At 41.8% G+C, this 27702-nt stretch overlaps 1 protein-coding gene across 2 annotated transcripts in view; it reads right to left on the bottom strand.

Annotated features, from left to right (window-relative positions):
* Positions 1–11829, bottom strand: part of ablim1b (actin binding LIM protein 1b) — a 78539-nt gene extending 66710 nt beyond the window's left edge. For both annotated transcript variants that reach the window (XM_024005190.2, XM_070448144.1), the window contains exons 1-2: positions 11178–11829; positions 1557–1676 (exon numbers count right to left, since the gene is read on the bottom strand). In XM_024005190.2, coding sequence (XP_023860958.1) covers positions 1557–1676; positions 11178–11682 — 625 coding nt within the window. In that variant the 5' untranslated portion in view covers positions 11683–11829. The remainder of the gene's footprint in view (positions 1–1556; positions 1677–11177) is intronic.
* Positions 11830–27702: the final 15873 nt, after the last annotated feature.

Genomic DNA, 27702 nt, shown 5'->3' with positions numbered 1-27702 from the left:
AACGTGGTATAATGACCATGTTGGCGCAACAGTTGATGGAATAAGAGAAAGGCTGTTTAGGTGGCATCAGCATCAGCATCTTCTGCTACACCATCTTTGTAACCCTGTTAAAGCTGAAGAAGAGGTCAAGAGCGTGGAGGTGAGCCTGTGTGCGAGCTTACACTCCTTCCTGACTTTTACTTTTCTGATGCTGAGCGTTGCTAAGTGACTGAACCAAAAGTGAACTTCGACCGAGATTGACAAGTGTCTTGTTACCTCAAGTTGACATTTGCTTATTGTGTAAGTTCGGGGTGTTCTGCTTTTTTTTGGAATTAGTTGACTCGAGAGAGAGAGGAGAAACTCAATTCAATCACTTTGAAATTTGTGAAGACAGTGGAGTGTGGTTAGCGCTTTATGGGGGGTTTCCTTAGGAAGCAGCTCAATTTGATTATAAAAGAGAGGAGAAGAATGATAGAAAATTCATATTATTTTGGATGCTGAATATCTGCTTGACTTGTGAGTATATTGAGGTAGTTGTACTTACAAGTTGGGCAGCTTGTTATGGATCTCAGTCTTTAGTAAAGGTGTTTCAAATCAAATGTTATTGGTCACATACACATATTATGCAGATGTTATTGCGTATGTAGAGAATTGCTTTTGTTCCTACCTCCACCAGTGCAGTAGTATCTAACAATTCACACACATCTAAAAGTAAAATAATGGAATTAAAAAATATATAAATATATAATTATTAGGACGAGCAATGTCTTAGTGGCATTGTTTGATGCCGCTACTGTACTGCCGTTAGCACAAGACAAATTATTATAGTTTATAAGAAGTGAACATTTGATATTGTATCATACTATTGATTGACAATTGACTTAACTGATGAATTTGTATTACTTTGATTATTATTACTGAAAAAAACATTATATATGTTAGCCTTTCCTTCAATCTCCTCTCTCAGCCCACAATACAAACTAACCAGACGTCCTCTAGAGTTAACCCTGGCTTGAGGGGCAATAATGTCACTGTGGGATTACAAGTTCTGAATGTTTTGTCTTCCATTTTCTGTGAATAAAAATATATTATAAAAAAAATAGTAAGTGGGATCATTTGGAATGAAAATTCCATAGTTCCCGTTCTGGGTGAGAATAGCACGTGACCTATCTCAAGTAAGGAAATGTATACCCTTTGAGACCAGGTGAAAGTTGCCATGTAAACGCAATTGATTACCATTCAATGAATCATTCGAGGTCACACTACTCACACAAGACGGTAACCACAAAGTGACAAAAATTGCAAGAGTTCCAACCATCCGCCACATCTTACCTTTTCTAAAGACTTCCCTGTGCATTGGACCAAAGGGCATACACTGCAAATTCCTCAAAGTTGGACAAGGAAAAGAGACTGGGAATGAAAGTGAGATTCGGGTCCAGGGACAGACAAACATGTACGTGAGAGAGCGCGCTCGCGCACACACACACACACACACACACACACACACACACACACACACACACACACACACACACACACACACACACACACACACACATATATATATACATACTCACCCTTGCAGGTAAAGCACGTGATGTGGAAATGCTTGGACTGGACCCGCAGCACCTCTCCCTTGCATGGCTCGCCACATTTGTAGCACTGGATGCACAGCTTCTCTGCAGGGTCCTGGGACACTGGAGGAGAGAACAGACAGGTGTGAGCACGGCCACCTAAAATTTATTTAAATCACTGTGTTCAAAACGTGGTGCCTGTACACACAGCAAACATGCGGGTGTTAAACGTGTTGTGAGTGCTATATCTGATTGTTGATTCTAGTGGAGTTAACACCAGTGGGATTGAAATTGACACCAACTGCAGTGAATATATGAAGTTTTATTTCAATCACAGTGGAACCAACACCGCGTGGTGTTGTTGTTACTTGACTGTGTTGAGTTCATTTCCGTTAACATTCTCGAGGTGATTTTTTGAGGGGCATCATTATCATAGTTCCCAGCATGCTTTGTTAGAGCTTGATTTTTTGAATATTTTTCTACATGCACATTGATTGATATATATATTTTTTCTTCCTATACACAGATACATATCTTACATTTTTCTAAACCAATCCAATCTGTAAGTGATTGGACTTAATGCACCTGTTACTGAAATGGTTGTTCCAGTTTAGATGGTTTATGTAGTCTTCATTAGCTGGTACTGTACCATAGTAATCATTCTGAGTGCAGGTTGTGGGTGAGAAAAAGTTCAAATTGTTGAATATCATCTGGCTGGATTCCAATAGGAATTACTGTTCACTACACAAGCCAGTAGTGATGGGAAATTTGACTCTTCTTACTGGCTAAACCCTTTTTGACTCAAGTTCCAAGTTTTATTAATTGTATGTACAAGATACGCATGTATAGCATTGTCTATTGAAATGTGTACTTGCAGGTTCTTTCTTGACAATGCAACAACAATAAGAAATATTTACAATATTTGCATGTGTATTGGAGAAGGGGGGATGGGGGGCCGTGTATAAACTGAGCAGTATAATAAGAGTCTGGTAGCAGCAGTTGTGATGTGTGTGTAGTATCAATGTATATGTGTGTGTATATATATCTGTGTGGGTGTGTGCATGAGTGCTAAGGTGCGGAAAATCAGAGCAGGTGGTCAGTCCAGTTCAAGTGTTCAGCAGCCTGATGGCTTGTAGATAGAAAGCCTGATCTCTAAGCCTGCTGGTATCAGACCTCATGCTCCAATACTGTCTGCCCGACGGTAAGGGAAAGAACAATTTGTGGCTGGGGTGTGTGGGGTCCTTGATGATGCTGGGTGACTTCTTCAGGTACCCTTTCGAGTAGATATCCCGGAGGGCCTTGTGGTTGTGGACAGAGCAATTCCCATACCAGGCCATGATGCAACCGGTCAGGATGGTCAGGATGCTCTCGATGGTGCAGCATTTAGTATTTGGAGAGGATCCGGGGCGTTATACTGAATTCCATCAACTGCCTTAGGAAGTAGAGACGCTGTTACGCCCTCTTGATAAGAGTGGTGGTGTTGTTAGTCCATGTCAAGTCCTCGGTGATGTGGACACAGAGGAACTTAAAACTCATCACTCTCTCTACTGCAGTCCCGTTGATGTGGATTGGGGCATGTTCCTTCCTCTGCTAGTCTGTTTAGCTGACATTGAGGTCATTGTCATGACACCACAATGCCAGTTCGCTTCCCTCCTCCCTATAGGCTGACTCAACGTTGTTGTTTATCAGGCCTACAACCGTAGTGTCGTCAGCAAACTTGATGATGGAGTTGGTGTCATGCAAATCTACATAGTCGTGGTTGAACAGAGAATACAGCAGAGGACTGAGAACCCTGTAACGATTCCGTAACCACAGACACTGGGAGACGGGAAGCAAGTACAGGGTAAAGGATTTAATAATAAATAGACATGAAACTAAACAAGAAGAGTCTCTGGACAAGCGAAACAAAACAACATCAATGTAGACACGGGAATGAAACTGAGGAATTGACAGATATAGGGGAGGCAATCAATGATGTGATGGAGTCCAGGTGAGACCGACGAAGCGCTGGTGCACGTAACGATGGTGACAAGTGTGTGCAATGATGAGCAGCCTGGCGACCTCGAGCTCTGCCACCTTTTACACACCCCTAGGGGGCCCCTGTGTTAAGAGTCAGTTTGGAGTTGTTGTTGCCAGTCCTCACAGCCTGTGGTCTGCCCATTAGGAAGTCCAGTTGCAGAGGTTGGTGTCCAGGGCAAGGGTTCTGAGCTTGGTGTTTTGCGCTTGGAGGGAACAATAGTATTGATTGCTGAACTGTAGTCAATGAACAGCATTCTCACATAGGTGTTTCGCTTGTCCAGATGTGTTACGGCTGTGTGAATAGCAATGGAAGTGGCAGCTTCTGTGGATCTGTTACAGCTGTAGGCAAATCGAAGTTGGTCCAGTACGCTTGGCATGCTGGCCTTGATGTGGGTCTTCCTGGATGGCTCGATATTCTGCCTCGAAGCAAGCATAGAATGTGTTAACCACTCATGGTGTGATTGTTATAACACACAGAAATTCTAGTCCTTTTGTTCACCCGACCTAGAATACCTCACAATCAAATGCAGACCATATTACTTCCCAAGAGAATTCTCTTCGGTTATAGTCACAGCCGTGTATATTCCCCCTCAAGCTGACACCACGACAGTCCTCAAAGACTGGCTTCCCTAAGGTGTCAACAGCCTTTAGACATAGTTTCAGGCTTTTATTTTGAAGAATGAGCGTGAACGACCACATTGCGTAAGTGGATAGGTGGGGGCTCTCAGAGTGAGTTGTMRGRAAAAGAGAAAGGCAGCCATTGTTACTCCCGGTCCTAGTGAAAAGCCAACTGTCCCGGTTGATATATTATCGAATAGATATTTGAAAAACACCATGAGGATGGATTATAAAAAYCMTTTGACATGTTTCTGTGGACAMTATGGATATAATTTGGAATTTTTGTCTGCGTTGTCYTGACCGCTCTTTCRGGTGGATTCCTGGGCATAACGCACCAAACTAACGGAGGTATTTGGATATAAAAAATATCTTTATGGAACAAAAGGAACATTTGTTGTCTAACTGGGAGTCTCGTGAGTGAAAACATCCGAAGATCATCAAAGGTAAACGATTAATTTGATTGCTTTTCTGATTTTCGTGACCAAGTTACCTGATGCTAAGTGTACTTATTGTTTTGCCGAGCGATCGATAAACTTACACAAACGCTTGTATTGCTTTCGCTGTAGAGCATCATTTCAAAATCTAAGACGACAGGTGGATTAACAAAAGGCTAAGCTGTGTTTTGCAATATTGCACTTGTTGATTTCATGAATATGAATATTTTCTAGTAATATTATTTACCTGTGGCGCTATGCTACGCTATGCTATTCAGCGTTGCTGATGACAATAATCCCGGATCCGGGATGGGTGGTTCAGAAAGGTTAACAAACATAATCGATAATATTTCAACCGGACCATAACCTATTCATTAAGAGACAAAAGGAAAATGGGGTGCCCCTCTCTCGCGCGCAGGAAACATTCAGAGGACACCGGACTACTTTTGAAAAATCTTGTTAATTTTCAAAATAAAAGCCTGAAACTATGTCTAAAGCCTGGTCACAGCCTGAGGAAGCCATTGGAAAAGGAATTTGGTTGATACCCCTTTAAATGGAGGATAGACGGGACAGGAAACACAGATAAAAAAATATATATATCACTTCCGGGTTACATTTTCTCAGGTTTTCGCATGCAGAATAAGTATTGTTATACTCACAGACAATATTTTGACAGTTTTGGAAACTTTGGAGTGTTTTCTATCCTAATCTGTAAATTATATGCATATTCTACGATCTGGGCCAGAGAAAATGTCCGTTTACGTTGGGCACATTATTAAAAAAAAATTCAAATAAAATCTGATCCCTAGCGCTAAGAAGTTAATTGCTATATTGTAATTATTTCGCCACTATGGCCTATTTATTGCCTTACCTCCCTTATCCTACCTCATTTGCACACACTGTATATAGACTTTTTCTATTGTATTATTGACCGTATGTTTGTTTATTCCATGTGTAACTCTGTGTTGTTGTTTGTGTCGCACTGCTTTGCTTTATCTTGGCCAGGTCGCAGGTGTAAATGAGAACTTTTTCTCAACTAGCCTACCTGGTTAAATAAAGGTGAAATAATATATTTGTTTAAATATATATTTCGGGTGTAACGGCGTTCCTCCTCCTCTTCGTACGAAGAGGAGGAGCAGGGATCGAACCAAAATGCAGACTTGTGATTTGACATTATATTTATTAAAGTAAAGACGAAAACACGAACTTCACTTAAAACTAAACAAAACAACAAACGGAGTAGACAAACCTGAACGTAAGGACTTACATGTAACGCAGAACGAACGAACAGGAAAATGACTACATAAAACGACGAACGAACGAAACAGTCCCGTATGGTGCAACATAGACACAGACACAGGAGACAACCACCCACAAACAAACAGTGTGAAAACACCTACCTTAATATGATTCTCAATCAGAGGAGATGAAAACCACCTGCCTCTAATTGAGAACCATATTAGGTACCCATTAACCAACATAGAAACAGAAAACATAGACTGCCCACCCAAACTCACGTCCTGACCAACAAACACATACAAAACTAACAGAAAACAGGTCAGGAACGTGACATCGGGTAACACTCTAAGAATAACATTGACGGATACCGTGACTGAGTTTATCAGGAAATGTATAGCAGATGTTGTACTCACTGTGACTATTAAAACCTACCCTAACAAGAAACCATGGATAAATGGCAGCATTTGCGCAAAGCTGAAAGCGCGAACCACCGCATTTAACCATGGCAAGGTGACTGGGAATATGGCCGAATACAAAAAGTGTAGTTATTCCCTGCGTAAGGAAATGAAACAGGCAAAATGTTAGATATGAGACAAAGTGGAGTCACAATTCAACGGCTCAGACACAAAACCTATGCGCCAGGGTCTACAGACAATCACGGACTACAAAGGGAAAGCAAGTCACGTAGTGGACACCGACGTCTTGCTTCCGGACAAGCTAAACACCTTCTTCACCCGCTTTGAGGATAACACAATGCTACCAACGCGGCCCGCTACCAAGAACTGTGAGCTCTCCTCCTCCGTGGCCGAACGTGAGTAATACATTTAAACGTGTTAACCCTCGCAAGTCTGCCGGACCAGATGACATCCCTAGCCGCGTCCTCAGAACATGTGCAGACCAGCTGGCTGGAGGGTTAACGGACATATTCAATCTCTCCCTATCCCAGTCTGCTGTCCCCACTTGTTGCCCCAAGATGTCCACCATTGTTTCTGTACCCAAGAAAGCAAAGGTAACTGAACTAAATGATTATCACCCCTTAGCACTTCTGTCATCATGAATTGCTTTGAGTGGCTAGTGTTGTGGAAATTCAATACTGAGAGAGATTTTGTAATTTCTTCAAACATTTTTTTAAAATGTATTAATTATTGCAATAATGAGGCTGGTTGACCCCCCACCCTTGAGTGTTGTACTGAGTAACCTAACCTTTACAAACATGCAGAGTACTATATATAGCTGACACTAATAATGCTCAAGTCATGGTTGGTTAAACCCCACTCATGCAGACCAAGGAGCATCATAAGCCACTCTGGCTTCATCCTGTCGTTATCTGCACGTGGGTTGTTGTCTTAACCACACCCTGACTTAGTTTCCCAGATGCAAGGATGATTGAGACAATGAGGGATTGTTCTACTCCTAAGCTATCTCTAGTAAAACACATTCTTGTCTATGTAATTCAGTCTTTAACCCATTTGTCAGCTCAAGCCATCTCCAGTGATAATACGCCCAGATTAGCTGCAGGGAACTAGAGTGGAGCCCATGAAAACACAGACACTAGCAAGACAGAAATGTCTTACTATTAGTTAAATATTAATTGTTAAACATTAATATCAAATACACAAGGTAAATATGTAATTTTTCTATCACACTAGTTAAGGATCATATCACCTCTACCTTACCTGACACCATAGACCCACTTAAATTTGCTAGTCTTTTCATTCTCAATGCTGCCTGCAGAATGATATATTTTGCCTGTGCGCATAAATGACAGACAGTTGTTGGTCGGTGCAAGTATCTGGAGTCATCGGAGGAGCGTGTAATAATCCTACTGTAGAATTCATTGCAGGCAGCAGATCAAATGAATGTCTACAATGAATGAGTCACTCAGAAAAACAAATCATGACCTTTGAGGCAGTAAAAAGATTTGTTGAAAAGAAAGAATTGTTCATGAACTGCACATCACGACAAGCCAGCATATTGTGATTTGTAGATCTGATATGGCCAAAGAACCAGGATACATTTTTCCCAAGAAGGATTGTTGTTTATGTCACGCCCTGACCTTAGTTATCTATGTTTTCTTTATTATTTTGGTTGGGTCAGGGTGTGACGAGGGTGGGTATGCTTGTTTTGTATTGTCTAGGGTTTTTTGTATGTCTAGGGGTGTTGGTAAGTCTAGGCATATGACTTCTATGGTGGCCTGAATTGGTTCCCAATCAGAGGCAGCTGTTTATCGTTGTCTCTGATTGGGGATCATATTTAGGTTGCCATTTTCCCTTTTGGTTTTGTGGGTTCTTGTCTATGTGTAGTTGCCTGTTCAGCACTCTTTGTATAGCTTCATGGTTTGTTTTTGTTGTTTTGTTCAGTGTTCATTCTTATATTAAAGAGAATGTACGCATACCACGCTGCGCCTTGGTCTCCTCCCTACGACGGCCGTGACAGTTTGGTACTCCAAAAATAGCCATTTCTGCAGAATGGCTGCAACTTTATACCAAATGCTTCAGAAAGGGTTTTAAATATAGTGGACCGATAATCTGCCACACAAGGACAGGACCAGAATATGTGGGTCAAGTCTTCCAAGGAGCTTTTACCCCTGTCACATGTACCATCAAAATTTGGGTAGAATTTGGACAATCTGGCCTTACTAAAAGGGATACGTGAAGTACCTTAAACTGTATAAGGCTGAGCCAGGCACAATAGGAGCTTCCATTTACCCTAAGTAGGGCAGTATGATCTTAATGTTAAACAAAAAACATTTGTTGACCTTAAACTGGTACAAAATACAGAAAAACAAAGTATACAGTGCCTTGCAAAAGTCTTCAACTCCTTTGGTGTTTTTCATGTTTTGTTGCATTACAACCGGTAAATTGAATGGATTTTTATTTGGATTTCATACAATGGACCCACACAAAATAGTCCAAATTGGTGAAGTGAAATGAAAAATTTAAACTGATGGTGCGTGCATATGTATTCATACCCTTTGCATTGAAGCCCCTAAATAAGATCTGGTGCAACCAATTACTTTCAGAAGTCACATAATTAGTTAGATTGCACACAGGTGGACGTTAGTTTAGTGTCATGTGATCTGTCACATGATCTCAGTATATATACACCTGTTCTGAAAGGCCCCAGAGTCTGCAACACCACGAAGCAAGGGGCACCACCAAGCAAGCGGCACCATGAAAGAACAAGGAGCTCTCCAAACAGGTCAGGGACAAAGTTTGGAGAAATATAGACAGGGTTGGGTTATAAAAAATACAGAAACTTTGACCATCCCACGGAGCACATTAAATCCATGATAAAAAATGGAAAGAATATGGCACCACAACAAACCTGCCAAGAGAGGGCCGCCCACCAAAACTCATGGACCAGGCAAGGAAGGCATTAATCAGAGAGGCAACAAAGATACCAAAGTTAACCCTGAAGGAAGCTCCACAGTGGAGATTGGAGTATCTGTCCATAGGACCACTTTAAGCCGTACACTACACAGAGCTGGGCTTTACGGCAGAGTGGCCAGAAAAAATCCATTGCTTAAAGAAAAAAAATAAGAAAACACATTTGGTGTTCGCCAAAGGGCATGTGGGAGACTTCCCAAACATATGGAAAAGGTACTCTGGTCAGATGAGACTAAATTTGAGCTTTTTGGTCATCAAGGAAAACGCTATGTCTGGCGCAAACCCAACACCTCTAATCACCCCGGAACACCATCCCCACAGTGAAGCATGATGGTGGCAGCATCATGCTGTGAGGATGTTTTCATCGGCAGGGACTGGAAACTGGTCAGAATTGAAGGAAGATGGATGGCGCGCTAAATACATAGAAATTCTTGAAGGAAACCTGTTTCAGTCTGCAGAGATTTGAGACTCTGGACAGAGTTTCACCTTCCAGCAGGACAATGACCCTAAGCATACTGCTAAAGCAACACTCGAGTGGTTTAGGGGGAAACATTTACATGTCTTGGAATGGCCTAGTCAAGCCCAGACCTCAATCCAATTGAAAATCTGTGGTATGACTTAAAGATTGCTGTACACCAGCGGAACCCATCCAACTTGAAGGAGCTGGAGAAGTTTTGCCTTGAAGAATGGCAAAAATCCCAGTGGCTAGATGTGCCAAGCTTATAGAGACATACCCCAAGATACTTGCAGCTGTAATTGCTGCAAAAGGTGGCTCTACAAAGTATTGACTTTGGGGGGGGGGTGAATAGTTATGCACGCTCAAGTTTCTGTTTTTTTGTCTTATTCTTGTTTGTTTCTCCCCCAAAATATTTTGCATCTTCAAAGTGGTGGGCATGTTGTGTAAATCAAATGATACAACCCCCCCCAAAAATCAAATTTAATTCCAGGTTGTAAGGCAATAAAATAGGAAAAATGCCAAGGGGGGGTGTACACTTTCGCAAGCCACTGTATTCTATTCTCTAGAGCCCACAACATTGACTCCACAGACTAACATGTCTGCACATTAAACGGAGCTCAAATTGGGAAGTCCCCACATATAATTACCTTGGCATTTGTATTTTGACTGATGAAGATACTTGTAGTCGAAGCGCATTGCAGTTGCGCGTCCTGATGTTATATACTGTATACTATAGACTGATCTGCTCCTTGTAAATATTACCTGTAAATAGTTTACTAAAGTTCTCTGCATCACACTGGCACTTAGATTTATATTAGAAATAGTCAATTCAACATACCCAAAATAAAATGTATTTCCCATTCCCTATCTTCTCTCTTCCTCGCTCCAGTCTACACATTATTTTCCTCACTCCTCAATACTCCCTCTACTCTTGGTTCCCAGTTCCTTCTCTCTTACACTATTCAAGAATGTCTTAAAATAGGAGTCCTTTCTCAATGTTATCTCCCCTTCTGTTACCTTCCACTGTCCCAATCTCTTTTCTTCACTAATTTCTCTCCACCACTCCAGTAGGGTTGCCAACTCGGACCAAACTCAATCTGGGAGATTGAAGGTAAAGTTGTTCTAATGTTATTTGGTGACTCCCTTTACAGATTTGAAAACTGCCACTCTATTTATATGCATCTTCTTAGGGTTAGGGCCAGGTTGGGGTTAGGGTAAGGGTAAGGGTAAGGGTAAGGATTAAGGTTAGGGTTAGTGGATAGTTAATAGAACAATTTGTTGAAAGTTGAACGAGTACAACTCACCAAATAAAGTGCTACCAAATTGTCCTAAAACTTTTCACATCACAGCAATTAATTTCAAAGACAATCTAACTGAATAGCTTTATCGCTCACCTTCAGGAGAACAAACCCAGTCTCCAGACCAAATAGGAATGGTGGCAACACTAGGCAGATGAGCAATCCCTTACCTGGTCCAATTGATCCCATGTCTGGCGGCATGCCTACCATCCGCTCACACAGGATATAATCGTTGGGGTTCAGGAAGGGAAGCTGCTCCATCATTGATTGTTTCGGAATCAGGTAGAGAACCTCAGCAATCTGACCATCCTCAATAATCGACATGCGCCTAACCGAATTCTTGCGCTTGGCTCTGTCCATCACCACCATATCCTCGCCCCGGCTGGAGCCACAGATCTTGCCCAGGCTGCTGAGGTTTGGCATGTCGATACTAACAAAGGTCTCGGCCCAGCAACGAGGGTTGCAAACTGACTGCAAATTAGAAACCATGCAGAAGGACTGCTGAAGGACTGCAAGAACCAGAGGAACAGTAGGACGGCTGTATGGCAAAGCAGAACACAGGAACGGTAGGGCGGCCGAACAGTTAAAGCAGCCGAAAACCGCGAACACCCTTTGAACCGTCTCAGGTATTAAGCTGACCTCTAAGACTTTGTAACATTGTATGTGTGTGTGCATGTGTTTGTGTTGTCCGTCAAGCACTGCGAGACTAACTCCTACTCACTCCCTTAAGAAGATTAAGAGGGATGTATTTTTAGTGTTTATCTGCAGGGCAGGTATAACAGTGGAGCCGTGACGCAGTAAGTCAAGTCAAATGGCTGGTACAGTCATTCTATCTACCGGCATTTCCCCCTCATCCAATTGCATGCCCCTGAGGCATATCAAAACAAGAGCAGCATGCATCCATGGTAATCTCCTGTGATTGGGGGAATCTTTAAGAAGATTATGAACTTCAGCCTTGTGTTTTTTTACCATCACATGTATTACAGTTAAAATCAATCTCTTTATAGCTAAAGCCACAGTTAAGCTAGATCACAGGTCAATGAATTTTCCTATCAATTCTCTATTCTTGAATTGAATGGGATACAATCTAGGGGCAAGCAGAGAAGTGAATAATTTATCGTTGGAGGGAGAGGGGACTGTAATTCCATGTAACTACTTACATTACATTTGATCGGGAGCAGTATCTACAATCAAAACCCTGTTTCAATGTTGTTGCTGCAGATTTGAGTCCAAATCTTTTTTGATTGGTTAAAGTTGTCACTGGCCAGGTCGTCATTGTAAATAAGAATTTGTTCTTAATTGACTTGCTTTGATAAATAAAGGTTAAATAAAAAACATTTTTAAAAAGTAATGAAGCTAGTTCTTTGGCCATTATGCCATCTGAGGCTGGGACAGGGAGGTTTCCACATTTACCCAAGATGCTGAGACTGGCCTTAAATACATGTACAACTACAAGTGTTGTGTTTGGTTGAAAACATTCTGACCTAAACCTCAACTGGAGTTGTGTATAAAGGGTGTGACCATTGAGGAAGCTAAACTCCTAGGTATAACATTGGACGGTCAATTCATATTGAAAAAGTTGCTGTGAAGATGGGGAGGGGTATGTCTGCTATAAAAAGATGTTCTGTGTTTTTGAGCCAAAAACCAAAAGTAGTAGTTGTTCCTGCTCCTGTCTTGTCCGATCTTGATTACTGTCTGGTAATATGGTCAAGTACAGAAAAGAAAGAGCTACTGTACAGTAGCAAAGCTGCAGCTGGCTAAAAACAGAGCAGCACGCCTTGCCCTTAACTGCACAAACAGAGTTAACATAACAACATGCATACCAGTCTTTCCTGGTTGAGGGTTGACGAGAGATGAACTGCTTCTCTTCTAGTTATGAAAATTATTACTCTAGGGAAAATTCCAGATTGTTTGCATAATCAAATAACATTCAGCTCAGACATCTATACATATGCCACCAGCGGTATCTTCACAGTCCCCAAGTCCAAAACGAATTCACAGCAACACACATCATTATACAGAGCCATGATTGCACGCATGGAACTCCCTCCCGTACCCAATTACTCAAGCAAACAGCAAAATTACCTTAAAAACAAATATTAAACAACATCTCATGGAACGTTGGGGACTGTGAGGGGAGTTATATTGTTGTAATATTTGTTGTTGTTGATGTATTGTTTGTATATCCTTGTATTTTACATCTGTGCGACTGTCCTTGTCTATCAGTGTGTCAGTGTTCTGTTACTTGTCATGTTTTTTTTTTTGTACACCCCAGGAAGAACAGCTGATGCCTCTTCAAAAGCTAATGGGGATCCACATAAACAAATAAAAATGTATTATAACACACAAACACACATGCCCCTTCCCTGAGTTATTTCATATATACTGTATCTCTCGCTCTCTCATGTCAGGGAGTGCAACTTTCTATATTAATTCCTATGAGGGAAGTGCAGAGACCAGTGATCTCACAGCCCTTATGTAAGCCATTTCCTCAGATCAAAGGTAACCTTATCCGGAGGTCAACATAGCGCCTACTGAGGTTGCAGCCGAAACATGAAACGTGTTTTATTACTGTGCAGTACAGTGCCTTCAGAAAGTATTCATACCATTTGACTTAGTCCACATTTTGCCTGAACTCAAAATGAATTCAATATTTATTTTTCTCACTCATCAACACACAATACCCCATAGTGAAAATGTATTGAAAATGAAATACAGAAATATTTAATTTACATATGTATCCACACCTCTAAGTCAACACATGTTAGAATCCCCTTTGGCAGGATTACAGCTGTGAGGCTTTCTGGATAAGTGTCTAAGAGCTTTGCACACCTGGAGAGTACAATATTTGCCCATTATTCTTTTCAAAATTCTTCAAGCTCTGTTAAATTGGTTGTTGATCATTGCTAGACAAAACTCGGCCACTCAGGAACATTCACTGTCTTCTTTATAAGCAACTCCAGTGTAGATTTGGCCTTGTGTTTTAGGTTATTGACCTGCTGAAAGGTGAATTCATCTTCCAGTGTCTGGTGGAAAGCAGACTGAAGCAGGTTTCCTCTAGGATTTTGCCTGTGCATAGCTCCATTCTGTTTTTTTTTATCCAGAAAAACTCCACAGTCCTTAACGATTACAAGCGTGCACACAACATGATGCATCCACTAATATGCTTGAAAATATGGAGAGTTGTACTCTGTAATGTGTTGTATTGGATTTGCCTCGAACAAAACACGTTTTGTATTGAGGACAAAAAGTTAATTGCCCAATGCCTTGTTGCAAACAGGATTCATGTTGTTGAATATTTTTATTGTGTGCAAGCTTCCTTCTTTTCATTCTGTCAATTAGGTTAGTATGGTGGAGTAACTACAATGCTGTAGATCCATATGCAGTTTTCTACTATCACAGCCATTAAACCCTGTAATTGTTTTAAAGTCACCATATGCCTCATGGTGAAATCCCTGAGCGGTTATCTTCTTCTCTGGCAACTGAGTTAGGAAAGACCCATGTATCTTTGTAGTGACTGGGTGTATTGATAGAACATCCAAAGTGTAATTAATAACTTCACCATGCTCAAAGGGATATTCAATATCTGCTTTGTTTTATTTACATTTTTTACCCATCTGGTGCTCCCAATTAAAAAATGTTTGACGCACGACATTACATTTAGGGGCACCAAAAAATTATTTATGTTTAATTGATTGATATACAGCCAATATGAATTCTAGCTAATATTTAAGACTATGTTGTGCCTTAGAAACTAAAAAGTAACACTGTAAATATATTTGTTTATTAAAAATGCTAAAATGTTGATACAAAACCTGTCATTGAATTTACAAAGTTATTAGTTCACACATTGCATTCGGGAAATGTATTCAGACCCATTGACTTTTTCCACATGTTGTTACGTTACAGCCTTATGGATTAAATAAATCATTTTCCTCATCAATCTACACACAATACGCCATAAGGAAAAAGAGAAAACAGGTTTTTAGAATTGTTTGCACATTTATTAAAAATAAAAAACATAAATACCTTATTTACATTAGTATTCAGACCCTTTGCTATGCGACTCGAAATTGAGCTCATGTGCATCCCGTTTCCATTGATCATCCTTGAGATGTTTCTACAACTTGACTGGAGTCCACCTGTGGATTGTGTTGAGGAACATATCTGGGGAAGAGTACCAAAAAGGTTCTGCAGCATTGAACGTCCTCAAGAACACAATGTCCTCCATTCTTAAATGGAAGAAGTTTGGAACCACCAATACTCTTCCTAGAGCTGGCAGCCCAGCCCGGCAGCCCGGCTATGGTCCGGGAGGTGACCAAGAACCCAATGGTCACTCTGACAGAGCTCTAGAGTTCTTCTGTGGAGATGGGAGAACCTTCCAGAAGGACAGCCATCTCTGCAGCACTCCACCAATTAGGCGTTTGTGATAGTGTAGCTAGGCAGAAGCCACTCCTCACTAAAAGGTACATGACTATCAGACCATGAGAAACAAGATTCTCTGGTCTGATGAAATCAAGATTGAACTCTTTGGCATCACTTCTTGAAGAAACCTGGCAACATCCCTATGGTGACGCATGGTGGTGGCGACAGCATCATGCAGTAGGGATGTTTTTCAGCAGCAGGGACTGGGAGAAAAGTCAGAAACGAGGGAAAGATTAACGGAGCAAAGTACATAGAGATCCGTGATGAAAACCTGCTCCAAAGCTCTCAGGACCTCAGACTGGGGCAAAGGTTCACCTTCCAAAAGGACAACGACCCTAAGCACACAGCCAAGACTATGCAGGAGTCTCTGAAAGTCCTTGAGTGGCCCTGCCAGAGCCCGGACTTGAACCCGATTTATGTCTGGAGAGACCTGAGAATAGCTGTACAGTGATGCTCCCCATCCAACCTGAAAGAGCTTGAGAGGATCTGCGGAGAAGAATGGGGAAAACTCCCAAAATACAGGTGTGCCATGCTTGTAGCGCCATACGCAAGAAGACTCGAGGCTGTAATTGCTGCCAAAGGTGCTTCAACAAAGTACTGAATACAGGGTCTGAATACTTATGTAAATGTGATGTTTGTCTTTTATTTTTAATACATTTGCAAATGTTTTTTCTTTGTCATCCTGGGGTATTGTGTGTAGATTGATCAGGGGAAAAAACGATTTAATCCATTTTAGAATAAAGCTGTAACATAAGAAAATGTGGCAAAAGTAAAGAGGTCTGAATACTTTTCGAATGCACTGTATATATTAGGTTTCTACAATGTGTAAAAGCACTATTTTCCTATTTTCTTTATAAACATATATTATCATTGATCTCCTGAAGAAGCTATCCCTTTTCCTTTCTTTCTGTGGCAACAAATGTTTGGATATACTGGTAAAGTTACCAGCTTGTTAGCTAGCTAGCCAATGAGGTAACATCACTGAACAAATGTAAACTAATGGTTAATGACACCGTTTTCACTCTAGTAATGGTGAAACCATGATGCTAACGTATCTGCACTCACTTGTTTATGGCACGCAGAAAAATTGGTGCAACGAAGCCTTATCATTACAATAATTATTATACTTTTTTGTTTTATAGTTGCACAGCAAAATATTTTGTTGCATATGCGACCAAATTGGTCTCACTTTAAATCATTAATCTGTATCATCACAATTCAACTCAATGTCTTCAATGCATAGTCTGGTCTGCTGGTAGGTTTTTAGACTTTCCATAACCAAGCAGAAAAACAATCCCCAACAGAAATAAGGAATTGATAGGCCTCAACCCTTCACCAAAGCATTTCGAGCCGGCTCTGATCTACCCATTTTGCCATGGGGTGGAGAGTATTACCGATACTGTCATCGGATCATAGAATGTGCCAATGTTTGTGAACGATTCCCTTAATTTGTTCAGAGAACTTTGAATAGTGAATAACGCAAAACTGTCCTTGAAAGAGATCATGTCTGTTTTGGATTTTCTCAATGGCAGTATTAATCCGACCATTTTTGTACCCCCTCTCCTTGAAATTTCTTTGCATCTCATATTTCTGTCAAAATCTGAAGCTGATTTGACGTGTGTCAGATTGCATAGTAAATCTCAGGTGCTCAGAACAATAGTTAAGAAAAGCATGGGACGCCTGGAGCTGTTTTGCATCACCCCTCCATAGAACAAAAATGTAATCAATGTACCATTTCCAAACAATGTTAGGCAATATATTTTGTTGTTGAGAGGCTTGAGAATTGATTGTTTCTCCATGTAACCCACATACAAATTAGCATAGTTAGGAGCCATAGAAGATCCCATAGCAGTACCCTTCGTCTGAATAAAGAAATCATTTAGAAACATGTGCGTGAGGGCCTCCCGAGTGGCAGAGCGGTCTGGGGTGTCCCTACAGACCTTGGTTCGATCCCAGGCTGTGTTGTAGCTGGCCAGGGTTTCGCTGGGATAGGCCGTCATTGTAAATAAGAATTTGTTCTTAACTGACATGCCTAGCTAATTAAAGGTAAAATAAACATTTTATTGGATATCATGAAAATTGAGGAGAAAGGTGGTAAAAGTACAAAAAGAAACGTCAAAGTTATAATGCGAGAGTTGAAGAGCCAAACAGCTGTGTTCTTTTTTGGAAGGTACAGTGTCAAGAAAAAGTTTGTGAACTCTTTGGAATTACCAGAATTTCTGCATAAATTGGTCATAAAATTTGATCTGTATCTTCATCTAGGTCACAACAATAGACAAACACAGTCTGCTTAAACTAATAACACGCAAACAATTATACAGTTTAATGAGTTTATTGAACACAGTGTAAACACTCACAGTACAGGGTGGGAAAAGTATGTGAACCCTTGGATTTAATAACTAGTTTACCCTCCTTTGGCAGCAATAGCCTCAACCAAACATTTGCTGTAGTTGCAAATCAGACCTGCACAACAGTCAGGAGGAATTTTGGACCGTTCCTCTTTACAGAACTGTTTCAGTTCAGCAATATTCTTGGGATGTCTGGTGTGAACCGCTCTCTTGAGGTCAAGCCACAGCATCTCAATCGGGTTGAGGTCAGGACTCTGAATGAGCCCCTCTAGAAGGTGTATTTTCTTCTGTTGAGGCCATTCTGTTGATTTACTTCTGTGTTTTGGGTCACTGTCCTGTTGCGCTTCAATTGGCGGACAGATAGGCTTACATTCTCCTGCAAAATGTCTTGATGAACTTGGGAATTCATTTTTCCATAGATGATAGCAAGCTGTCCAGGCCCTGAGGCAGCAAAGCAGCCCTCAACCATGATGCTCACTCCACTATACTTTATAGTTGGGATGAGATTTTGATGTTGGTGTGCTGTGCCTTTTTTTCTCCACATATAGTTTAATCTGTCCACAGAATATTTTGCCAGTAGCACTGTGGAACATCCAGGTGGTCTTTTGCGAACTTCACACGTGCAGCCATGTTTTTTTTGGACAGCAGTGACTTCTTCCGTGGTGTCCTCTTATGAACACCGTTCTTGTTTAGTGTTTTATTATCGTAGACTCGTCAACAGAGATGTTAGCATGTTCCAGAGATTTCTGTAAGTCTTTAGCTTACACTCTAGGATTCTTCTTAACCTCATTGAGCATTCTGCGCTATGCTCTTGCAGTCATCTTTGCAGGGCTGCCACTCCTAGGGAGAGTAGCAACAGTGCTGAACTTTCTCTATTTGTATACAATTTGTCTTACCGTGGACTGACAAACATCAAGGCTTTTAGAGATACTTTGTAACCCTTTCCAGCTTTATGCAAGTCAACAATTCTTAATCTTTGGTCTTCTGAGATCTCTTTTGTTCGAGGCATGGTTCACATCAGGTAATGCTTCTTGAGGAATAGCAATAATAGTGTTTATATACGGCAGGGCAGCTCTAACCAATATCTACAATCTCGTCTCATTGATTGATCTCCAGGTAGGCTGACTCCTGACTACAATTAGATTTTGGAGAAGTCATTAGCCTATGGGTTCACATACTATTTCCAACCTACACTGTAAATGTTTAAATGATATATTCAATATAGACAAGAAAAATACAATAATTTGTGTGTTATTAGTTTAAGCACACTGTGTGTATCTATTGTTGTTACTTAGATGATGATCAGATCAAATTTGATGACCAATTTATGCAGAAATTCAGGTAATTCCAAAGGGTTCACATCCTTTTTCTTGCCACTGTAGCTCATTAGGTTCACATGCAAAAGAAAATGTCCCATGGCTTCAATACTAACCTCTTGTGCAATATTTGTGTATATGACTCAACATCAAATTTAACTTTTTTTTAGGCAAGTCAGTTGAGAACAAATTCTTATTTACAATGACAACCTACACCAGCCAAACCTGGACGACGCTGGGCCAATTGTGCACAGCCCTTTGGGACTCCCAATCACGGCCGGATGTGATACAGCCTGGATTCAAACCAGAGTGTCTGTAGTGACACCTCAAGCACTGAGATGCAGTGCCTTAGACCGCTGCGCCACTCAAACAAAGTATTCTCAGTAAGAGGATCAAAAGATTCAATGATAGAGATCATACTGCTGGTGTCCTTTACAAAGGAGGGGAGCTGTTCTGCGAGTGGTCTAATAAAAGAGTCAACAAAAGTTGATAAAGTGGCCGTTACTGTGTCAATGCCCGCTACAGTTTTTGTAACATTCTTGTGTAAATCCTGTGTAATTTCGGCAAAGTATGGAAAGTGGCAATTTTAGGGTGTTGAATAGCCAAAAAGTTATGTTCTTTTTTGGTGATTTGACCAGAACTTAAATAGCCATCTAGGACAGTAAAGATAGTATTCTGAAATTGGGAAGTAGGGTCACTTCTGAGTTTCTTAATAAAGGGTTATCTTTTGTGCGGTGATTTTGATGCTAAGGTAGACATGTTTAAGTGTTTTAGAAACATCTGTTTAATGGAATACTTTACCTCCCCTAATCGTGATATTTCAACTCAACATGTAAGCTGCTCATGAGCACCTACTCTGACTACTTTTAGAAGTAAGAGTTATTCTGTACCTCTAGCCAATCACAATCACCCTATTGAGACATAGTGCAGACTCGTTGAAAAAGATGTTGGCAATCTCCTTAAGAACAAACATAATTTACCTAAGGATGAAAAACATCCAACCCGCCCTGCTGATAAGGGTGGGTTGGTTGTACTCATGGATAGGACAGTTTATGTAAATGGTTATCATTGGCAACCGCTTACAACACCTTTTACAAGCAAGGAGACATGGGCAGGGCTCAATATCTTGCTTAATAAATTAAAGACATTCAGTCCCGTGGGTTCTGGGACCGTGCGAACGTTCCCCTCTGCCTCTCGTAGTTGTTTTTTTTTACCCCGTAGGGTAAGGTATCTCGTCTGTACGCGTGACCCTTGCCACCTCCGCGATTCCGTCAGCCCAGTCTTTGAATAAAAAACGGGCACTAGGGCCTCCTGAGTGATGCAGTGGTCTAAGGCACTGCATCGTAGTGCTAGCTGTGCAAAATAGAGATTCTGGGTTTGAGTCAAGGCTCTGTCGCAGCCGGCCGTGACCGGGAGACACAAGGGGCAAACGCACATTTGGTCCAGCGTCGTCCGGGTTAGGGGAGGGTTTGGCCGGCAGGGATGTCCTTGTCCCATCGTGCACTAGCAACTCCTGTGGCGGGCCAGACGCAGTGAACGCTGACATGGTCGCCCGGTGTACTGTGTTTTCTCCGACACATTGGTGTGGCTGGCTTCCGGGTATTGTGTCAAGAAGCAGTGTGGCTTGTTTGGTTTGTGTTTCGGAGGTCGCACTGCTCTCAACCTTCGCCTCTCCTGAGTCCGTACGGGAGTTGCAGCAATGAGACAAGACTGTAACTACCAATTGGATACCACGAAATTGGGGAGAAATAGGGGGTAAAAAAAAAATATATTAAAACTGGCACTAGAATGAGCGGATGAGGCACTGGTTGTATAGTGTTGGTCAGACGGGAGTGGATAGAAGTACATGGCCTCCCTCCTGTGTCTGTCATGGAGAGGAGGAGCAGGACCTCTTTTTTCAGGGTTTCTTCGGAAGTAGACTTTGTCCTCGGCCTTGTCTTTTTTGTCTTGGTTGTATTTCCTTTATTTCTGTAGACAACTTGTCATGGAGTTCTTGATTATTTTTCATCAGTTCATTGAATATGCCATCCTCACTAACTTCTTTGGGAACGGGGGGCAGTATTGAGTAGCTTGGATGAATAAGGTGCCCAGAGTAAACTTCATGTTACTCAGGCCCAGAAGCTAGAATATGCATATAATTAGTAGATTAGGATAGAAAACACGCTGAAGTTTCTAAAACTGTTTGAATAAAGTCTGTGAGTATAACAGAACTGATTTGGCAGTCGAAACCCCGAACACAATCCATCCAGGGATTTTTTTCCCCCATTAGGTTTCTATGGCAGGCCCGTTTTAATAGAAATATGCTTGCAGTTCCTATAGCTTCCACTAGATGTCAACAGTCTTTAGAAATTGGTTGATGTTTTTCTTTTGAGAAATGAAGAAGTAGCCCTGTTATTTTCCTGTGTCACTCCAGGTGCACTCTAATGTTTTGGTGCGCACGACCTGGAACGTGCTTCACTTTGTTTTCGTCCGGTATTGAACGCAGTTTATCCCGTCTTAAATTGTATCGATTATTTACTTTTAAAAATACCTAAAGTTGTATTAGGAAAGTTGTTTGAAATGTTTGGACAAAGATAACAGGTAGATTATGAGATATTTTGTAGTCATGTAGCACGAGTTGGAACCGGTGTTTTTCTGGATCAAACGCGCCAAATAAATGGACATTTTGGATATATAACGACGGATTTAATCGAACAAAAGGACCATTTGTCACGACTTTGGCCGAAGTTGGTCCCTCTCCTTGTTCGGGCGGCGTTCGGTGGTCGACGTCACCTGCTTTCTAGTGACCACCGATCCATGTTTCATTTTCGTTTTGTTTTGTCTTGATCATACACACCTGTTTTCCATTCCATTAATCATGTTCCTTATTTAACCCTCTGACTTTCCTCTCTGTTTTGTGTGTTATTGGTTGTCATGTGGGTTCGTGTTCTTGTGCTCTGGATTATTTTTGTATTGTTTCCTTGTTGGAACATTATCTTGATTTTGAGTAAACTTTCGGACTATTACTCATATTTGTGTCCTGCACCTGACTCCGCATTTGTGGAGTTAAATCTGACTCCGCATCACACCATTTGTGATATTTATGGGACATATTGGAGTGCCAACAGAAGAAGCTCGTCAAAGGTAAGGCATGAATTATATCATTATTTCTGAGTTTCGATTTGATTCATAAGAAGTTTTTAACAGCTCCTTGCAGAGCTGTGTGTTTCTCTTCAATCATGTTAACCATTTCAATAAAATACATTTTCAACTGGTCAAAAATTAATGTCATTAAATCGATAGAGCATTTGTTCAGGATGGCACACCAGTGCTTGCAGAAATCATCTGTGCGCTGTCCCAATTATGGTTATTTTTGTCCTCGTGGAATAATTGTTTACCAGCAGGTGGCCCACGTACAGAGGCGGAGACCATGTTGTTGTAGGGGAGGTGAGTGAGAATCATGCTCTCGTGATGAGGTAGCCCTGCCTGCGACTTCCAAAAATGTGTCATCCTCGGCCCAAGAGGGAATTTCCATTTGGCCTAATGGTCTCTGAGCGGGAGACTGGGGTTCAGATCCCACCCGACACTGTCATGGGGATGGAGAGTACGACAATCTGCACGCATTTTGCGTTCAATGCACACAATTTGAATTCAAAGTAAGCTGGTACGATAAACTTACCTAAAATACGCAAAAAATAGGCTTCTAGTTGGCACATTGTGTTTTTTTACTCTGAACCGTCTGAAGTTGGAGATGAGCCAAGCTAGAGAAAAAAATCGCTAGCTCTCCGCTCCGCTCTGCCCCCATAGTCGTAGTACTATATTCCTCCGTCGAGATGGATGGCAGCTCTTCACTTCGCCCGTTGATACACTGATATATGAGGAAAAGGGTCAAGTTGAAATACATTACTTTGACAAATACATTTTCAAAAATTGCATGTAGTAGTCAAGCACGTAACAAATATTATTTTGTAGTTAGCTCCTTAGCGAAGTCGTCATTATGACAAAGGTATTTAGCAACAGCGTTTAGTCAATTAATCAAGAACACTTTCTTGCCCCCAAATGCTTTGATCTCCGCAAAGGTAATAAGTCCATTGACTAGCAAGGAAAAGGTGCGGTGCTGCGGTAGTTCAGTGCGCACGCTGAGTGGATGGAAACAGACATGGCAAAGAGAGAGCTGTTACCCTTTTAACATCCTTTACAAAAATGTATGTTAGACTGTTAAAGATTAGTGGGCCTATGTTAATTAATCAGTTCTTAAATCTGTCCTCTTGATTTAGCTGTTTGTCAACAGTAGGCTGCTAATGATGTGATAATAGCCTAATCAGTTCACCAATGACAACAAGGCATGTTGAATGAATGGTAGTCAGACCTAACTTGATGGATTAGGTCAGAGATGGAGATCTGAAACAAGCTCATATAGGCCTAGTTCAGTTTCATTATATATATATATATATATATATATATATATATTACAGCCTACAGTCAGCTAGACTACTACATTGCATCCAGTAATTTAATTATTCAAAATTTTCTCCCCAAAGAAAATGAAGAAGCCAGTTTACAAGAATATCCACATAAAGACACCTATTTATTAGAATAACCATTACCACTATATTTAAGCTAGACAAAATGTGAAAGTGTCATTGAGAACACCTCAATTTAATTTAGGATCAAACACTAGAGCAGTGTTCCCCAACTTCTCGAGTACCCCCAGCAGTACCCCCAGCAGCACCCCCAGCAGTACCCCCAACAGCACATTCTGTTGTAGCTCTATTGTCCAGGGCCTGATTCAACTCATCGAGGGATTGATGATTGAATGACAGGTTGAATCAGGTGTGCTTGTCCAGGGCTTAAAATTAAAATGTGTACTGTTGGGGGTATTCGAGGACTAGAGATGGGAAACACTGCACTAGACAATTGTGTTGGCTACATTGTTTGATATAATTTAAGACTAGGTTTCAGGAAATGGCAGTTACAGGTTTTTAAAAAATGCAAAAATGCTTCAACTTTAGGCCACACACTGACCATTTCCTAAATTAGCCATGGACAGAGACAGGGATTTGGACTTGTGGTTTTATTTAATTATCCGTACCTGCCAATGATTACAACAGTGATTCTGAGCCAAACATAAAATCATAGAGAGAGACTTTTAGTCTTTCTTTAATGAAACATTCTCATTTCATTAACTTCTTATGGCTGCAGGGGCAGTATTGAGTAGCTTGGATGAAAGGTGCACAGAGGTGCCCAGAGTAAATGGCCTGCTCCTCAGTCATAGTTGCTAATATATGCATATTATTAGTAGTATTGGATAGAAAACACTCTGAAGTTTCTAAAACTGTTTGAATTATGTCTGTGAGTATAACATAACTCATATGGCAGGCAAAAACCTGAGACGAAATCCAACCAGGAAGTGAGAAATCTGAGGTTGGTCGATTTTCAACTCATCGCCTATTGAAAACACTGTAGGATATGGATCTGTTTGCACTTCCTACGGCTTCCACTAGATGTCAACAGTCTGTTGAATGAAGCTTCTACTGTGATGTTGAGCCGGATGGGAGCTGTTTGAGTCAATGGTCTGGCAGAGAGCCAGGTCCTGGTCATGCGCATTCCACATGATATCGACTTGCGTTCCATTACTTCTATAGACACAAAGGAATTCTCCGGTTGGAACGTTATTGAATATTTATGATGACAACATCCTAAAGATTGATTCTATACTTAGTTTGACAAGTTTATTCGACCTGTTATATAACTTTTTGAAGTTTTCGTCCGACGTTCACCTGGACCTGCACGAGCGTTTGGATATATGTACTAAACGGGCAAACAAAAGTAGCTACTTGGACATAAATGATGGACATTACCGAACAAAACAAACATTTCTTGTGGGAGTCCTGGGAGTGCATTCCGACGAAGATCAGCAAAGGTAAGTGAAGATTTATAATGCTTTTTATGAGTTTTGTTGACTGCACAATTTGGCGGGTAACTGTATGGCTTACTTTTGTGGCTGAACGCTGTTCTCAGATGATTGAATATTGTGTTTTTGCTGTACAGATTTTTGAAATCTGACACAGCGGTTGCATTAAGAACACGTGTATCTTTAATTCTATGTAAAACATGTATCTTTCATCAAAGTTTATGATGATTATTTATGTTATTTGACGTGGCTCTCTGCAAGTTATCTGGATATTTTGGAGGCATTTCTGAACATGGCGCCAATGTAAACTGAGGTTTTTGGATATAAATATGAACTTAATCGAACAAAACATATATGTATTGTGTAACATGAAGTCCTATGAGTGTCATCTGATGAAGATCATCAAAGGTTAGTGATTAATTTTATCTCTATTTCTGCTTTTTGTGACTCCTCTCTTTGGCTGGAAAAATAGCTGTGTTTTTCTGTGATTTTGCGGTGACCTAACATAATCGTTTGTGGTGCTTTCGCTGTAAAGCCTATTTGAAATCGGACATTTTGGTGGGATTAACAACAAGATTACCTTTAAAATAGTTTAAAATACATGTACAGTATGTTTGAGGAATTTTAATTATGAGATTTCTGTTGTTTGAATTTGGCGCCCTGCACTTTCACTGGCTGTTGTCATATCATCCCGTTAACGGGATTGCAGCCATATCTATTAAACCCCCCTTTAAAATAAAACACCAAAATATATCCTGTGCTACATACATGCACCATAATCACCTTTCCCTCTACCACATGATACAAAACACCACACATCACAATAACCCCCCAAAAAACGCACCACTTCTGCAACCGTATATCCAAAACATCTTCCCCAGCTATACAGACAGCCATCCCAACACACCATATCTCCTGAAACATCTCCACACTTTTTACCATTCTATAGAACTCAAATTCCAATCTAAGGCGCACAGAGACCATCCCATTAAATAATAGTAAAGGGTCTGTTATCCCTCCACCATTGACCCTGTTCCTCCTTGTTATCCAAATAGCCAACTTTGCCTGAGCAAACAGAAAATTCAACAAAACCCATTTGGCCTTTTCCTTATTTGAATACCTGTACCCCATTCTAAACAACCCAACAGTAAAAACCACCCCCAACCTCTCGTACAGACATTCCAACAGAGACATTAATGGCATTAACCTGGCGTACACAGAAAACACATGAATCACAGTTTCTCTCATAACACAGAAAGGACACGCCTGCCCGACTCCCGGTTCAACCCGTGCCAACCAGCTGTTAGTGGCCTTTGGTGCTGGTGGTTTGTAGATCCACCTCCATCTAAAACCCACCATACTCTCCTCCCCACATACCCCCTGCCACTGATGTGCCTACACTCCTGTTAGGCTCCTAATGTTCCTCATCTTAATGCAGAGGTTGTAGAGGGCTTTACCTCCCACCCCCTCAAACTCCCCCAGGCTCGGAGTGTTAAAATCTAACAYGTCCTCCAGACCCCCTTGCCAGTCCCCAGTCTCTGCCGTCCCCTGCAGTGGTGGAAACATTGGTGGCCCCTCCCTCTTTGGCCGCTCAAACACCCCCCACTTACCGGCTCAGACAGTGCCTCCTGGACCTCCTCCAGGAATCTCTCCAGCAGCCTAAGAGACGTTATTCCTGTTTGTTGCGCCAAGACCTCCGGGGTTTTCCACCCCTCCTCTCCCAGCAGTCGCAGGTCACCCAGCCTTAGTAAGCTCACTGCCATCAGTCGCCTCTACAGGGTGGCTAACTGAACCGATCTCAAAGGGATGGTTGGGTTGTGGAAGATAGGCTCCTCCCACACCCACAGCCCAGGCTCCACACCCCCCTCTCGTGTGGGCCTTAGCAGCTGCCAGGCCCTCAGCACCGCAGAGTAAAACTCTGAGAGACCTGCTGTACTCAGCCTCTCCAGCTTCATGAGGAACAGCTGCCGGTCCAACCCTAATCCGCCAGCTTTCCTCAGCAATGCGCATGCTGGTTCCCTCCAACTAACATCAGTATGGTACAGCAGCCTCTGTGCCGCCTTTAGTCGGAATGCAGCCACCCTGCTCTCCAGTTCCACCGGGCCCTGTCCTCTTTCGTGGACGGTCATGTACAACACTACCGCCCTCAGCCAGTGATGGCCCGACCAGAAAAAGTCCACCAGCTTACGTTGCAGGTCTGCGAGCAGACCGGCGGTGGGGTTGAGGACAGCCACTTTATGCCACAGGGAAGATGCAACCAAGTTGTTATTGTCAGCACCCTCCCTCTATATGACACTTGGGACAGGAGCCACCTCCACCTGGCCAGTCTTGACACCATTGCCTGTGACAGCCCCTCCCAGTTCTTCCTGACCCACCTCTCCGAGCCCACGTACACCCCCACCATTTTAAGCTCTTCACAACCCCACTGCAAACCCCCTGGAAGCAGAGGAGGGGCCCTGTCCCTCTATGCCCCACATAACAGAGCTTTGCTCTTGCCCCAGTTTACCTTAGCTGACGAAGCTCCCTCGTACACCTTTAGACTTGTCTCTAGTGCCTGCATATCCTGCCCATCCCTGACCATCACAGAAATGTAATCTGCATACGCTGACACTGCTATGCCTGTCAGCACACTCCCTGCAGTCTCCTGCGTAGCAGGCCCAAAAATGTCTCAATGGCTAGTGTGCAGCGTAGCCTAGTGGTTAGAGCGTTGGAC

The sequence above is a fragment of the Salvelinus sp. IW2-2015 genome, linkage group LG17, assembly GCF_002910315.2.
Source record: "Salvelinus sp. IW2-2015 linkage group LG17, ASM291031v2, whole genome shotgun sequence".
NCBI classification, from domain to species: domain Eukaryota; kingdom Metazoa; phylum Chordata; class Actinopteri; order Salmoniformes; family Salmonidae; genus Salvelinus; species Salvelinus sp. IW2-2015.
The sequence above is the reverse complement of the archived record's forward strand: the minus strand, read 5'-3'. Positions and strand labels throughout refer to the sequence as shown.